At 38.5% G+C, this 17,136-nt stretch overlaps 2 protein-coding genes across 3 annotated transcripts in view; one reads left to right on the top strand and one right to left on the bottom strand.

Moving 5' to 3' along the window:
• The window catches only part of LOC26527723, an 85,296-nt gene extending 74,206 nt beyond the window's left edge, over positions 1–11,090 (bottom strand). The window contains exon 1 of one of the 2 annotated variants that reach the window (XM_044008528.1): positions 10,780–11,090. The gene's annotated coding sequence lies outside the window, so the exon portion shown is untranslated. The remainder of the gene's footprint in view (positions 1–10,779) is intronic. The other variant, XM_044008529.1, reaches the window with a different exon arrangement.
• Positions 11,091–12,256: 1,166 nt separating this feature from the next.
• Positions 12,257–16,579, top strand: LOC6577341 (integrin beta-nu). Its single transcript, XM_002003272.4, has 6 exons — positions 12,257–12,460; positions 12,556–12,635; positions 12,694–12,883; positions 14,020–14,770; positions 14,970–15,165; positions 15,230–16,579. The coding sequence occupies exons 1-6, from the start codon at positions 12,382–12,384 to the stop codon at positions 16,334–16,336; spliced, it is 2,403 nt and encodes an 800-aa protein (XP_002003308.2). The 5' UTR covers positions 12,257–12,381; the 3' UTR covers positions 16,337–16,579.
• The last annotated feature ends 557 nt before the right edge of the window (positions 16,580–17,136 follow it).

Genomic DNA, 17,136 nt, shown 5'->3' with positions numbered 1-17,136 from the left:
GTTTATTACTTTGTTGCATCTAGGCAATCTCCACTGTGGCAACTCTCAACAGTTTCTGAAAAATTAAAAAAAGGACAAACATTTTCCGTTTTCTCTCAGCTACACAGAGAGAGAGAGAGAGAATATGTATTGCACCAAACTGTTCTTTGTGTACTCAAATGGCGTTGATTTTGTTGTTCAGTTTCAGTTATGCCTCATATATAGATTTAGATATATAAATATGTATGAACACATCTTCCTTTTCTTTTTTTCTTGTTGAACTACTTCGATTATGGCCGTGTCGTGTTGCCGTTTTTGTTGTTGCTTAGTCCTTGTTACGTTTCGGAATTCATGTGAATTTTTGAATGCGCCTTTTGTAGTATTTTGTACACTCAGCTCGCATTTGAGTGTTACGCCGTACACTCGACTGCACACAATGGTAGAGCAGACAGGGCGACAGGACGGCTGAGAGACAGAGAGAAAGAGTCCCGTTCACACGCCCTGACTGAGGCTGAGACTGAAACTGAGACTGAAACTGAAGATTCTGAACTTGCAAAGATTTTGTTGTTGTGCTTACACTAAGTAACTGTGTTTTTACCATCCTCAACTGCTGCCGGTGCTGTGCTGCTGCTGCTGCCTGTGCTGCTGCTGATGCGGCGTGTTAATTGCAATTATGCCATGCATGCCGCATTCAAGCCGCATTGCATCCTGTCAGTTGCATTGATGCCAAGCAAGTTTCTGCTGCTCGCGAGGCGTGCAAAATTATTGTGACACAATTTTATGCGTTGCAGGATATGCGAGCGCGTACATCCTGCCTGAGCAGTAGCAGCGCAGTGGTGGCAGCATCATTGGGGCTTGCTCATCCTGTCAGCACTAGCGCTTGCTATATTGGCAAGTTATGCCACATGCCACATGCCAAGACACAGGCATAAAAGGTTTCTCGCGCGCGCGTTCGCTGCTTTCCCTCTCGTTTCGTTTCTCTCTCTCTCTCTCTTTCGCTCTCGCTCTCGCTCCTCTCCTCTCCTCTCCTATCACACATGGCAACTAGTTATGCGTGCACAGGAACAAGACCACCTCACCGCCTGCCACTGTCAATCACATTTGCCGCTCCTGCCTGCACACTCACCCGTCCCATAGCATCAACGTCTGTCTCTCTCCCTCCCTTCCTCCTCTTGTTCTCTATGTGTGTGTCTGCATTTAAGTGCTACCCAAAATTGCCTTTTTAAAGGATTTCACGCACTCACACAAACACATTCACGCACACAAACACACACATGTGACTGTCTCTCAGTCTCAATGTGTGACATGTGCCTGGCTTGAGCGCCTTTTACGTTTCTCCCAGCTCGGTCGCCTTTAACGCCTGTCAAACGTTTGCCATCTCCTTCAGCATTTTCCCCGATTTCTCTGTGTGACATTCTGCTTCTCTGGATTCCTTTCAATTGATGCATCTATCAGCAGAGTCTCATCCTGCGACCCCTTCTGGCTGCTAGCCAAAAACTACGCATTTCGCAAACTCAATTCGTGTGATAAACTAAAATAAAACTATGCTGGTAATTTTTGGGGGGGCTAGCTCTGTTCCCCTCTTTTCTATTGTGCAGCCTTCTCTACTCCCTGCGCTTCCATCAGAAACTGCATTTTCACTTTCATTCCGTACACATTTTTCTCTCAATTTTCATTTAAGTTTACGTTTTTATTGGAAGTTAAAAAAAAGGAAGGAATTTTTGTGTTTTTGCAAACTGCATTTTCCAGTGTCAAAGGCGCTTAATTTAGATTCAGTTTTTTCTACGCTTCTCGCTCTCGTACTCGCTCTCTCACTCTCACACACACGCTACCCAACAATTCTCCCCTTCGCTCTATCTCTTTCTCTGTGACTTTTTTTGACTGGTGTTCCTGGCATGTAATTTGCTGGCTTCACTCGGAAATTGCTTTTATTTCTCGCATTTTGCATGTTTATTTCCTCTTTTTCTCTCCCTGCTTCGCTCTCTATCTCAGTCCCTGTGTACTCCTTTCTCCACTTTTAATTTGGAGGCGCTACTTGCGTGTCCGCTGGCTTTGCCAATTGATCAATAATTAAGGCTGCAGCAATTAAATATTAATAGCCAAAGGGGCGAGGGCCCAGGCGCTGGCAAGTGGCATGCGGATCGAGCCATAATGCAAATGATAAGTTCTTTTTAACACGATTTACTTGCACATTTACAGTTAATGCGCTCATTTTTTACCACCGAAAAGTTGAACGAACAAACATAAAGTACACATACTTTTACAGATACTCTATATTTAAATAAATAAATACACTATATATAGCATAATTAATTAACCATCCATTTTCATTCATTCATTGCATAAAGTTGTATCAAAATTTTAGAAATGGAAAATAAATTATATTTTCAGCAGAGCTTTGACTTCAATTAGAAACTGCGTTCTTACTTAAATATATGTATTTATATTCTAATTTCATATTGTATAATATGCAATGTATATATATTATTACTTATTCATATTAATATCCGATATATATGTATATTTATTTATATTTTTTATTTTAGTTATTTTATTTCAATTATCTTTGTATTGAACTTTTAGCAGATTGTCTGGGTCTGGGTATCTTTTAGTCGAGTTCACCCTTAATTACCATTTTCCCCCTGCCGTCACTTTTATTTACGTATCTTACGTAAAGCCGCAGTAATTAAGGCACATTATTTATGTGGTGCCAAAATGGGGGAAAAATAGCGGAAATTCTGCAGAAACTTTAACTCACACTATGAAATAATCTTTTAATATGTTAAATGCATCCACAAATGCCACACAACAGCAGCAGCAGCAGCAGCGCGAAGGACAACCTTGTGCCTAGTCGAGTGGAGTCTGAAAATTTTCCAGGTGAGCTCTCTCTGCTCAGCTCTGCCCTAAAATAAACCCCAAATTGATTGCTGGTTATGTAAGCTAAAAATATTTTCTTCTGATTGCGGCTAGAAGAGCAAATGGTTTTCAATTTCATTACTGGCACATATAGCTAACCCACAAGACCTTTAATTAAAGGTGTTTTCTACACAATTACCTGCGCGTTTTGTATTCTATTCACTTATTTATGGAAAATCAATTTCTGATTTTTATTTACATTTCCCCGAAGAAACTGAGGTAAGTTAGCATTAGATTGATTACAATTTTGTTCTCTTTGCTTATTAAGGTAATTTCATTTACTTTTATTTATTGTAAGAAATGATCTGAAGCTCAGTTTGTTTTATACTCGATGGGATATACTGTAGTTGTGCTTCTTCCTAAATGTATTTATGCTTGTATAGATTTCATGCATTGAAAATGCGTTTCCAAATGAAATGGATTTAATTCATCTACGGAAGCATAAATCGATTGGCTTAAGGTATCTACTAGTCGAGATCATTTCTACTTATTTTAGTTTCAAAAGTTTGTACAACTAATTAACATATATAGACAGAGATACAAACACAAAAGTCACTTACAATGATTTTACTTCATCTTTGCTGAATGTGAAGCAGAGCTAGAACATGAAACATGACAACAAACGACTCGCTTTGTTCTAATCTGAGCTGATAGCTTAATGGTTAAACAAAACGGAGTAAATGCATAAAATACGATATATAATATACTGACATTGCTAATCTCCAGTAAACATATTCATATTGTTGACGGCTGGCTCGAATAATTTCAAAATCTATTGATTTTGTTTTGTTCTGTTGTCGTTTTTGCCACCAGCAGCGGCGCTTGTTTAGTTTATGTTTTGCAGTGTAAACAAATCAACAAATAACAAAGAAAAATATAAACATAGCAACATGATGTGGCAGCCGCTGCCAGTGCAGTTGCAGTTGCAGCCAGCTGCAACGTTTTTAGTTACTTTTGTCATAAACAATTGAGATTTTGTATGAAATTCGGCCCCACCTAAAGTTAAACAGATGCACTCCAACGTTCCAGCAAAGACGAAGGCTTTGTTAATTGGACGCGATTTGAATCGATTGCCCAATGCAGCTGATGATAAAACTTGAGTCAAGCAATAAAGCTGGAGTTGCGAGTAAACGTGGGAAACGGAGACGCCTCAAATTACATTGCGGCTCCAATGTAGATCGCGCAGGTAAGTAACATGCCAGAAGTCTCAAGCACGACAAATTTTAGAAGGTGTGTGTGTGTGTGTTATTCCAATGCCTCAGCTCAAATTGCTAAATGCAAAAAAGTGAGTGAGTGGCTCAATTGAGAGTGCTCGACCAAGGAATACCTGTAATTTATTTTCAATTAAGTAGTACAGAGACATATTCCTTGCCTCCATGATTCAAGCATATAGATAGTGAGTTATTTGATGTAATTACATTTACTCTGAGTATATCATACTAAATTTTATTAAAATTATATAAACATTATATTAAATCTCAACACAAAATCGTTCAACTCGCTTACTGAAGAATACATAGGAAGTATATAAAAGAACTTTGCCCAACTGTCCACCAATGATACCCCTTGGCCAGAGACATTAGCACAGGGTATTAAAGGCCGTGCCGCAATTGCAAAACTGTAACGAAATACGAAATTGCGAAAACATTGGCCTGGCAATTGAATCATCATTGGGCGCGCATCATATTTGCTTTGTGTTTTTGCGCTTTTCATTTTATTTTTTTGTTTTTCAAGCTCTCGTCAAAAAAGGTTATTTTTCCACTTATTTAAATTCTGAGAGCATGCCGGTGCTTTGGGCTCACTCAGGCTCGGAAACTTACAACTTTATCTAGACTATTAAGTTTTACAAAGAAATTTTTATGTGCAGCAAATATGTCAGCTAAGTGCTTTGGATCCGTATCACATCTAACACCGAACCGCAACGAAGAAAAAAAGTCAACAAGCAAACAAAACAGCAATAAAACACGGCCTCAAAGATACTCCGCACAAAGCCGCACACTCACTCACACACATACGTTGTCTATGCGTGTATGTGTGTGTGTATGGTAATAAATGTATCTTCATATGCGAGCAAATTACACTAAGCAACAAATGCATTTTTGCTAAGGCCACGAGGGACAATTTGCATTATTTTTTATTTAATTGATTAAATTATAGGAAAAATTAAAAAGGTTTTTCAACAATTTGTGCATTTAGAAAATTATAAAAAAATATTTTAAAACATAACTTAGTCGCTTAATATTTAAGGAACTTAAATGAAACACATGTTAAGGTAACATAACTTTTAACACAAATGAATGACCATTAAGCTCTGTTAAACTACTATTACTAAAAGATATTTCAATGCAAATATACTCATTTAATTTTTTTAAAGAGCCTAAGAGCTAATCCCAAAATAAACTACACTTTATATTCTATCTTGTTTTTGATAGGAATAGAAACATTTGTTATTAGAATATATAAAAATAGTACATTTAAATATATGTATAAATATAAATATATATAAAATATATACCGTCATCTACATCCCAAATACATCATTTAAAAATGATTAATAAATAACAATTATCTTAAATGTGTATTTTAAGCGACACGAAAATATTTCGCTTGAAGCACAGTGTTCAGAACAAGACTTGAAGTTAAGACGAGTTTTATATTTTCATCTTCTTCTTCGTCTTCTACTTGTGTACACAGAGAGTTCTAATTTGCCTGGGTCATGCGTTGAGGTTAATGAGTCATATCATCATCAGCATTATCATTATCATAATCATTATGCTTGTGTCGAACGGACAGAGGGCAGAGTACGAGGGGGAGATGAGGGGAGGGGAGCGAAGGCGTCGTCATCGTCGCCGCATCATCATCATCAAAACGAAAGCCGCGCATAGAGCAGGAGGAGGACAAACATTAAAGTCCAATTTTTTCTGTTAACGGATCCCCGTTGAATGTTTTTGTTTTTGTTTTAGTAATTTAGACGCAATTAAATGTAAATAAATTCACAATTTAGTTATAATTTTTGGCTGCTTAATTTTTCAGTTTAGTTTCCCAGTCTCTGGCTCTCTCTCACACTAGTTTCTTTTCAGCTCTCGCTTGGTCAGCTCTTTGTAGAGTTTGTCGCTTCGGTTTTGTCGTTTGCTGACCCGATTTCCGCAATTTAATGACTTTTGTTTGGCCAGCGCATAATTGCTGGGAAATGTGCGAGGGACAGTTGTGACACAGACAGAGACAGAGAAAGAGAGAGAGAGAGAGAGAGAGAGGAAGCGAGAGAGATAGACAATGGCAGAGTGAGGTCAGGTAGGGCGGGCATTGATAGGGATGTTAAGTGTCCATCAGCGCTGAATGAAATTTTTGTTCGACTTTCTTTTTCTTTAACGTTTGAAATAGTTTTTGCCTTTGTTAACATCTAGTTTTTCTAGTATTTCTTGTGTCTGTGTGTGTCTGTTTGTGTTTGTGCTAACGAGCAAGTGATAATTTTTTGGCGTATTTATTGACTTTGTGGCATTGTGGATTCACGTCTGTTCTTATTCTTCTTCTGCTTCTTCTTCTACTTATTCTCTATTTGTTCTTTTTGTGGTATCTGTATTGAGTCACACTCAGCCGGAAATGAGCCTTGGCACCGGGTGGCGGGTTCAAGGTTACTCATCGCCCTCTGCCATTGATATCTTTGTTATTAGCCTAGGCGTTAGCCAGGAGAAAGTCGAGGGCATTCAGACAGCGTTGCTTCGCTATTTGTTTAGGTTGAGTTATAGATAGATAGAGAGATATCTTCGTGTAGCAGGAAGTCAGCGATAAGCAGCCTAAAAACTAAACTATTTATAGCTCTCCTTCACTCTCAACTCTTAGCTGCACTTTCAATTGTATTCAAAACGCATCGCAAGAGCTGCCAGATGTGCCTCGGATGTATAAAGACTTCAAGTATCTTTCAAACTTTTTCAAGTTTTATGTTTTTTTAATCGTTTCATTTTTGATTACGCATTGAAAGCAAACAAAATGCTTCACTTTACATAAAATTACTTTTGGCTGAAGAATATTTTCGATTGCTTTTAAACCGAATTAGTTTAAGAATTTAAGAAAATCTATTAATAACTAGAGATGAATATTAATATTTGAATATTCTTATTTATTTAATTGTTTGCATAGTTAAATATATAGTTCCTCCTTAATCTGAGCTAGTTTTTATTTCCTTTTTAATCCACCTAATTTATTAAAAAAAAAAAAAAAGTTAATATAATTATTTTCACTATTCAAAATGAAAACATTTCATAAAAAGCTTATCAACTTTTTATTTATTTTATTTTTTTTTTATTTATTTATTTGATTTATTTAATAATTATTTTTGTATGAATTTGCAGCCTTCAGGTTATTAATGATTTATATATTAATTACAAATCAACAAAACTAGTTTATTTCTTTGTTATCTAAATTGCAATCGGATGTCATGAATATATTTTCAAATTGAATTATATGATTCACTGTTGACATTAAAGTCCTTAATCAACAAATCAATGCAGAGGCAAAAAAAAAAAAAAAAAAAAAAAAATGTATAAATCAGCTATAATAAAAAATCACTTTAATATGCCATATTCATTCAGATAATTCGTAAATAAGCCAATGACCTTTGCTCTACGCCTGCTGCCAGGCGACCCTCATCAAAGTGATAGATAGATCCCCCCATTGAGGCTGAAGACGAGTTGAGTTAAATCGAGTCGAGTCGAGTCGACTTGAGTTGAGTTGACTTGAGTGAAGTTCTAAGCGCTTAGCCGCCGGAAGCGCTTGCACCTTCAACGGCCGCAACATTAGCATACAAATGTGTCAGAGCCAAACAACCAAATAAACCAAGCGACAGCGACAAAAAAACAAAACACATACAAAACACAAAGTCCAACTGCAGCAAATAAAAATGAACAAATGTATGGAGGAAAAGGCAGCGCGTGATTTCTTGACTAATTTTTATGACACTTTTCATTTTATGACGTCGCACAGTGTGACAAGTGTGTGTAGAGATGAGGACATTTCTAATTGAAACTAAGCTAGTTTATTCAATTTTTTAATATTAAATACAAGTATTTTTATTGAGAATAGCTTAATATTTTAAATTAAGTCAGTAATATTTAGCAAGAAGACATAACTTTTCAATTATCATATAATTAACCTGAATATTCTTATATTTTTAATTAATTATTATTTTATTATTATCGGAATTATCAGCATAAAAAAAATAAGTTCTAAGAAAATTTAAATAAACGTCTTTTTACTCTTTTTTTTAGAAGTGAAATTGACTTCTTACAATAAATATTTTTTTGTTGCCTTTAGTTTAATCGAATTTTATTTCGATTTACTATACTGCACTATATGTTAATAGATTAACAATTTTCAACCACTGTGCGTATGTGTCTCTGCTAATTTGAAAAGTAGTCGATTTACTATTTCTTCACTCATTTAATATTTACGAGTTTTTTTTTTAAACTCTAAAGGCAGCTCTTCGATCATGTTGGTGCATAAAGTTTTTTATCGCCTCTAAAGGTGGGTGGAGCAGGAGGTGAGGTGGATACATTCTTGATTTTTCCTTCTTTTTTTTGGTCATAAAATTGTTTGGGCCTCACTATTAAAAACAATAAATGTCAAAAATGTTGCTGTATCACAGCGTTTCTCTAATAGACAGAGAGAGTGTGAGAGAGCGAGCGAACGCTTTTAGCCATGCAAATCACGTAAATTATGGCCACGGCCGTATAATTTCTTATCGCTCGAACATGATTTCAAATGATAGACGGGAACTGCAGCAAGACGAACCGTCCGCCGACTGGACGGCTGGCTACATGGCCAAGATTTAGTGGGCGCGACAAGTTTCAGTTTGAGTTTCTTTTCAGCCACGTTATGGCCGAGGTGGACGGGGGCGGGGGCGGGTGCCAAACTGCTGCAATTGCCAATTGGCAACTCTCTGGCAACACGCATAAATTGAGAGCGCCGTCGCGCGTTTTTTTATCTAATCCGCGGCATCTGTGCGGCGACGATGACGGCGACGCGTACATTAGTTGCAGGCCTATTGGCCTGGCTGTAGCTGTCGCTGTGGTTGTGGATCTGGCGGAGCAGCTCCGCTCCGCTCCGGGTTGGGTCTGCTCCGACGACAATCGACAGGCAATAAATCACCAAAGTTGCCACAGAACATTTTACGCAAGCCGCGCACACCAAACAAATTTATGTGCAACCGATAAAAATCGGAATCGAACATTAGAATAAATTGTCAGTCAGTTGCGTCGCGTCGCGTCGCCTCGATTTGCCTGGAAAAACCAGCCAAAATAAAAAAGACAAACATCTCACATACCAATGCAGCGCAGCTAAACGATTCATTAAAATCAACTGAGAAAAAATGAAATTGTAGGCGAAACATTTATTGGGCAATCAAAAATATTTCATTGAACAAATAAATATAAATATCTTTGAGAACCTACTGAGTATTTTGTATTATATTTATATTTGGTATATTAATTTTGTTTAATTCTTGTAATGAAATAAGATTCAATCAGAAATTCAAATTAAATTAAAAATGTGAATGAAAATGTTGAAAAATGTATTTAGTTGGTTTGGTCTATATCAATTTTTCCAAATTTCTATTCACAATATTAATTTAATTATATTTCCTGTGGATTGAAATATTAGACACATTTCTATACAGCTTAGGCCAAATCTAATGTCATTTGATTTTCCCTAATTTTCCCACTTTAAATAATGTTATTTACTCCTGTTAATTGCAGCAAACCAAGACAAACGAATATTTCTGGCCTTTAAGTAAGTCATTGCTATCAGGATTCCAGCACATGTTGGAAACAGGGAAAACCCCCTTTGGAAAACCCCATGAAATCATAACCGCAATTGCAGTAATTACAGTTTTTTTTTCTTTCTATTTCTATTTGTTAACTTTTTTACATACCTTTGAATAGTTTGACTTGCTCCTGCGTCCTGCTCCTGCTGGTGCTGCTGCTCCTTGACTCGCGCTCGCTATCTATCTCGTTCGCTCTTGTGTCTCGCCGAGACTTTTGTCACTTTTGGCAGATGGGCGGGTGTTTGAGTTGTACCGTTAAAAGCACGTTCCTTCAGAAGGACAATAATCCGACGCGTCGGTGTTGCCGCCTCTATGCGTGCGTATGTGTATCTGTGTGTGTGTGTGTCCGAAGTGCCGTTATTGGCGGCGCGTCGACGCTGCTGGCGGAGTATAATCCAATAATCCAACACGAATGAGCGTGTGCAGGCAGAAATTGCAAAAAATAGACACAGACAACAACAACAGCCGCTAGTCCTCCTCTTCTTCGTTCCCTACTTCTTGCCCAACGTGCGTATACGTGTGCGTGTATCTGTGTGTGTGGGTGACGACTGCGAATCAGCCGCTTATTTAGTAAATTAAACTTTTCACTTTTTGCAATTTGGCCACACAAAACGGAAAATGGAAAATGGAAAATAGAAAATGGGCAATTTACTTGCTTTCGTTTTGGTTTTTACCCAATTCACAATTACACAGCAACAACAAGAACAGCAACAACAATGTGCGCGCACACATACACACGCACACACAGTGAACAATAAACAAAGCAATGCCGACGCTAGCGTCGCTGCAAGCGGCAGCTAGTCTTAGCCTAGCCAAACAACAACAACAGGCGTAAGTCAGCGTCGGCGGCAGCGGCGTCGGCGGCAACAACTTTACTGTAGTACACAAAAAAAAAAACAATTTTGGAATTCCTTTTTCACTGTATACTGTGCGTCTCAGTGGCTGCCGACATCGCCGTCGCTGTCGCCGTGCTCTGCCTCCTTTAATTTTTATATGTGTATTATGTATTTAGTTGTTATGTATTCCACTTTGACTACAATTTCCTTCTTTTATTAATGACATTTCACCTTTTCTTTATTCCACAAAATACCAACCGCCAGTCGCCGCGTAAATTTTTTATTTTTATTTTATTTATTTATTTCCTTTTTTTGCGCGACACTCACCGTAATTTACAGCTGACGATTAAATAGACACTCTCACTTTGCACACACTCTTAAGGAGTAATTGTTGCAAGCAATGCGACACTCATTTAATAAACATTAGAAATTTTTTTTGTTTTTCGATATTCCGCAAAAACACAACAAAATTTCTGTGATGCGGCCGGTACACGCGCGTACACAACCGTTCGAAATCGCCGTCAATTCCAGACTGTTAAATAAATGTAATTGAGACTGTTATACTCAAAATGGATAACAGCGCTGAGCTCTTAACTCCACTGTTAAGTAAGTCGACACTTCGTAATCGTGATTTTAGCCGTAAAATGCTGTCTGTTTCGATTGCCATTTTTTAAAACCCCTAAACATATGACAGCTTAACAACTAATAAATTTCAAAATATTATGCAATTTATATTAAGATTTTAGATTTATAATATATATCATTTCTATATTAATTCATACAATTTCCGCTTAGCCTTTTTTTGTCCAGCGCTCACACGGCTGTTATGCTCTCTGAGCGTCTGTTAATTTAACAGTTGCCCGCTCTCACATTGTGTGACCATATGTGGACAGCTTTAGTATTTCATTAAGAGCAAAAAATACTAGTTTTCCATGGTTGCACAGAATCCCTTAATGCTGCCCATTTGAGTATTTCCTATTAGGCGAATGCCTAAATTTTACATTTTTACTTTAAAAAATAATATAATAATATTTCGATTTGATATTGATTGCGCATTGCATTTTTGTTTAAAAAAAAAAATAAGCTGATTAAGTTGGCATAACATTTCTGTCAATTTTTTGGTAATGTTATATTTCAATTCTTTTTAAATTTACTGAGCAATCGTTGACAAAAGCTGATAGATTTGCAAATGCGTTGACTCATTAACGGCTCTGAATTAAAGAAACGACAATAATTTGGAAATAATTAGAATAACATACTAAAAGAAAAACACACTTAAAAAAATTAAACACTTCATATGCATCTCATGTCAACATTTTAAAAATGATAAACTATAAATGCAAAAATAAATATATACAAAGAAAGAGAAATATATACATTTACATCCTCATGGCATTGTGATAAGAAAAATTGTGCGAAACGAAAGTGAAGTTGCAAATAGCTATTAATAATATCAAAAGTCTGGATCACGTTTTGCGCTCTCTGACTTGCGCTCTCGCTCTCTATTTTTCTTTCATTATTTTTGAATTCCCTCTGTTTATGTTTTGTCTCGCTCACATTCTAACTGCCGTATCTTATATATTTTTAAAAACATTTTATCGACTAAATAGTATTAATAGTATTATTTCATTGATAAGATAACACACGTGCACACATACATAAAATTATTAACAAAGGCGAAAGTTGTTGTAGTCGTTTTTGAGTCTGTGAAAAAATGTGATTAGTCGCCGTTCGGTTTTGATACCGGTAAGTTCTACGGGCCAAAGCGTTAGCAGTGTGAACGAAAACATTGGCGAATTGCACAATTCCAGAGAGCAAGTGAGAGAGCGCACAATGTTATCGCATTGCGGCAAATGGCCGCTGCTCTACTTCCACCTATTATGCTTGGCTCTCGTGGCGTCCATAACAATAGGTTCGGCAACTATTATACAAGCAAATCGTTTTTACAAACTCTCTTGCACTTCATTAACTCTCTCTCTCTCTCTCTCTCTCTCACTCTTTGTGCAGATGAGCAATGCAAGCATGCAATAGACAGCTGCGATCGTTGTCTTAGCACACATCTTAACTGTGCCTGGTGCACGGACAAGGTGCGCCCACTATACGTCTCCCTCTCACTCCTTAACTAATATTTGCTCTCTTTGGCAGACCTATGATATGCGTTCGCGCTGCCTGTCGCGCGAAACTCTGCTCAGCCTGAACTGCAGCGAAGCGAGTATCTATGAGAATCAGCCGCAGCTGGAACTGCTGCAACACCGACCGCTCAAGGACTATGAAGCGCGAGACGAGCAGGCGGTGCAGGTGACGCCGCAGCGCGTATTTCTCAAATTGGTCAAAGGTGCGTATCTTATCACTCTCTCTCTCTCTCTCTCTCTCTCTCTCTATCTCATTCTCTTCGTGAGTGGTTAAATTATGCTACATGTTATATTTGTTAGCTGGAAATGTGTGTCATCGCATTTTGTTTGCTTTGCTTGTTTAACACAGGGTGTGTTTGAGTGTATTTATGTGTGTGCGTGTGTGTGTTTTTCTTGTGAGTCGCTTATCACCATATCACCATATCTAAGTTAGAGGAATTATACGGCAGCGTGGGAATTTAGAGAGTTTATTGAACCCTCGTTGGTTACATACAGCGGTTCTTATGGACCTAATCTGCAGTCGGAGAATATTATAGAGTAAAGCTAAACAGAATGAGTGAGAGAGAGAGAGAGAGAGAGAGTAAACATATACTACATTAGAGATTGATTCATAATTAACATAGGAATATTTGGAAATTGGAATTAAATGAATCATTTCTGACTGGATGTCACACCAGTTGGAGCGTGAGTGTGTGAAATGGAGAGCTGTCATATCAATTCTATTGATTACTCACTTATTAAACAAACACGTCTGTTTTCTTGTTTTTAACCATCCTAGTCTAGTTTTCAAATAAACGTTGTTAAAAGTTCCCTAGGCTAGGGAAGGGGAAAAAAGGCGATAACTGCATGATAAATTTAGCTCATGATACACTTGAGTTAAGCTTATGATTAACTAGGGACAGATAGCTGCAGCTGCTTATTATCAAAATGAGACAGGACGAGAGATCATTCAATCGACGCCCATTACACTCTTAATGCAAAAGGAAAAACAACAATAAAATGAGTTGTAATTATGCTTTGGTAAAATTGTGGGGTTTAAGGATTAAAGGAAGGCAAACAGTTTACTTGGGTGCGAACAACTGCGTTCACTAATGAAGGGTTATAAACTGGAGTGGAGTGTAGTGCAGTGTGATGGATAGTGTAATGGAATGTGGAGCATTGTTTAACTACTCTCGTCTGTTGTCTGTTGTCTGTTGTCCGTTGTCTTACAATGGCATTGCAGCCTATAAAACAGCTCGTAAATGCCGCACTTAACCCCTTGAGTTTACGGCCCAGCCGTAAATCCCCGTTTGGCCCAACCCCAATCAGAATGCCAATACGAATATCTTTTTTGGGACAGACAACACGCAGCGCATCAAGCTGAGCTATCGAGCGGCAGGCAACAATCCGCTCGACCTGTACGTGCTGATGGATCTCACCTGGACGATGCGCGACGATAAGGATACACTGGAGAAGCTCGGCGCCGAGTTGACCCAAACGCTGCGCAGTCTAACGGACAACTATCGGTTGGGCTTTGGCTCCTTTGCGGACAAGCCGGAGTTGCCGATGATAATGCCGCAGCTGCGGAAGAATCCGTGTGCCGCCGAGCGGGAAAGCTGTGAGCCCACCTACGACTATCGGCACCATCTGAAGCTAACGGAAGATGTGGAGGCATTCACGGCGGCTGTGGCGGCTAGCAAGATAACGGGGAATCTGGACAATCTGGAGGGCGGCCTGGATGCCCTCATGCAGGTGATTGTCTGCCCCAAGCAAATCGGCTGGAAGCAACAGGCCCGCAAAGTCGTCATCCTGGTCACCGACGGCTTCATGCACTTCGCTGGCGACGGCCTCTTGGCGGGCGTTACGCAGCGCAACGATCGCCAGTGCCATCTGAATAAAGCGGGCGAGTATACGGGCTCGCTGACCTATGACTATCCGTCGCTGGAGGAGATCTACCGGGAGCTCTTAAGGCGCAAGATCAATGTCATCTTTGCCGTTACCGAGGAGGTGTTCAGCACCTACAAGGAGCTGAGCGGACTCATGCAGGAGATTAGCAACGTCGAAATATTGAGCGCCGATTCGTCCAATATCTTGGAGCTGATCAAAAAGAGGTAAGTGAAGGGCTGTCAGAAATTTTAAGTGAGTTGGTATAAAGTGGTATATATATATATATATATTATAGAATTTCGGTTTATATTATCTCTCTATATATATTTTCCTCCTACTCTACATATCGAATCATGTTTTTCTCTACATCTAATCTAAGTCCCTCTTCTTATCTCACTTTTTCGATCTCTCCTTCTCCTTCAGTTATGAGAGCTTCATAAAGCGGACGCAGTTTGGAGACAACAGTCCGGACTTTATAAAGGTGGAATATTTCACGGATTGTGCTGGACAATTTCCCAGCTTGCGTAAACGCAATTATTGCAACAATGTGAGCCAAGGCAAGGAAATAGAGTTTTTTCTGGACGTAACCCTCACGGATTATCCCGAGAACGGCGTATTGGTTGAGTATTGGCCTCTAATTGAATATGAATATTGTGAGAACTGACTTCACATATCCCCTGCAGAATCACAAAATTCGCGTGGAGGAGGCATCGCTGAGCGAGTACATGGAAATCGATGTGGAGCTGCAGCGCCCGTGTCCATGCGAGGAGCCACCCGAGCCGGATGATGAATACGCCCGTTTTCAGTGCGACAATCAGGGCTATTTGAACTGCGGGATGTGCGTTTGTGACGAGGGCTGGACGGGCACCTTTTGCAACTGTCCGACGGATCCGTCGAATGCAACAACTAACGAGGCGCTGCTCAGGACGTGTCGTCAGCCCCTCGACAAGGAGGGCAACAGCCTGGCCACTGAAGTCTGTTCGAATCACGGCGACTGCGAGTGCGGCAGCTGTCTTTGTGACCCCGGCTATACGGGCAACTTCTGTGAGTGCCTCGAGTGCATCGATTGCGATGAGGAGCGCGCCGAGTGCTACTGCGGTCAGTGTGTCTGTAAATACGGCTGGTCGGGCACGCAGTGCAACTGCAAGGATTCCACGGACGAGTGCACTGGACCGACGGGAGAGATCTGCTCAGGTCGTGGCAGCTGCGACTGCGGCGTCTGCAGGTGCCGGGAGCCATACCTGGGCGAATTCTGTGAGATCGATGCCGAGAAGGACAATAAGCTGTGCCAGTTCTACGAGCCCTGCGTCATCTGCCTCATCGCACAGAAGCAACATATGGGCTCCTGTGAGAATGTGAATGAGATCTGCTTCAGTGCCCAGTACAATGAGCGCTTTACCCATCTATTTGTCAATGAGCTGGAGGCGGAGACCGTCTGCCTGGTGCGCATCGTCAACAAGCATGGCATTCAGTGCGATAGCTACTTCAACTATCAGGTGATCGATCATGCCAACTATTTGGCCATACAAGCCAATGATTGCGAGCCCGTCAACATATTCGCTATGTTTGGCTACATAGCCGCGTTAACCGTGTTGTTGGGTGCGTTCATCATTGGCCTGATTTGGTGGTGTCTGCGCATGAAGGACGCCCGGGAGTATGCACGCTTCGTTCAGGAGCAGAAGAACAGTGCCCGTCAGGAGAATCCCATCTACAGAGATCCAATCAAACGTTACGAAGTGCCCAGAGCTCTGAGCTCTACAAATAACACTGACAATCCGTTTGCCGACTAATATGTAACAGTAAATAGTACACGTACCAAAGGCTCACCAAAGGTCATATATGTAGATAGAAATGAGAGAAGATAGAGCGAGCCTTAACACTTTTTAGTCTGGCATCAAATATTCACATGTTTTTCTGAATATTTAACAATTTAACATAGGTATCTATGCTTAAATAACTTAAATGAGTTGACCAAAATATGAATTATGTTTAAAGTATTATATAAATTTATTTTGAAAAGTCAATAACTTCAATTTCAATTTTTCTATTTCGATTTTCAAAGAGTTTTTATGATATTTATATTTTCTAAATTTCTTTTTATAAGCCACAAATTTTAGTACATGTATTTAGTAATACTTTTGTACTTGCCAAATAATTTTGTGCCAAATATAAAAAAATATTTACAAATTAATTTACATATTAATTGGCATAAACAACAAATTTATATATATTTATCTTTATTTTTTAATGAAAAATCTAATAATATTGTTAAGTAATTATTTTTTATTCAAGAAAGTATCTTTGATTAAATTTTCATATCATCAAATATAATCAAAATATATTAAAGCAATCAAACTTTTGTGTTTTATTTATTTTATAAGTAAACAAATTATAATTTTTTAAATTATAATGTGTATATATCTACATATTTCTCATATATTAAGTTTCACGGCATAAATATTTTTATATTATTATTCTATAATGAAAATGCATATTTGTTTTTTTTTTTTTTTTTTTTTTTTTTTTTAATATTCATATATTTGTTTTTTCTTTTTTTTATATGTATATATTTTTTAAATTATTTTTATAT

Source organism: Drosophila mojavensis, unplaced genomic scaffold (assembly GCF_018153725.1).
Source record: "Drosophila mojavensis isolate 15081-1352.22 unplaced genomic scaffold, ASM1815372v1 contig_36, whole genome shotgun sequence".
Classification (NCBI taxonomy): Eukaryota; Metazoa; Arthropoda; class Insecta; order Diptera; family Drosophilidae; genus Drosophila; species Drosophila mojavensis.
This window is presented reverse-complemented; position numbering and strand designations above follow the sequence as displayed.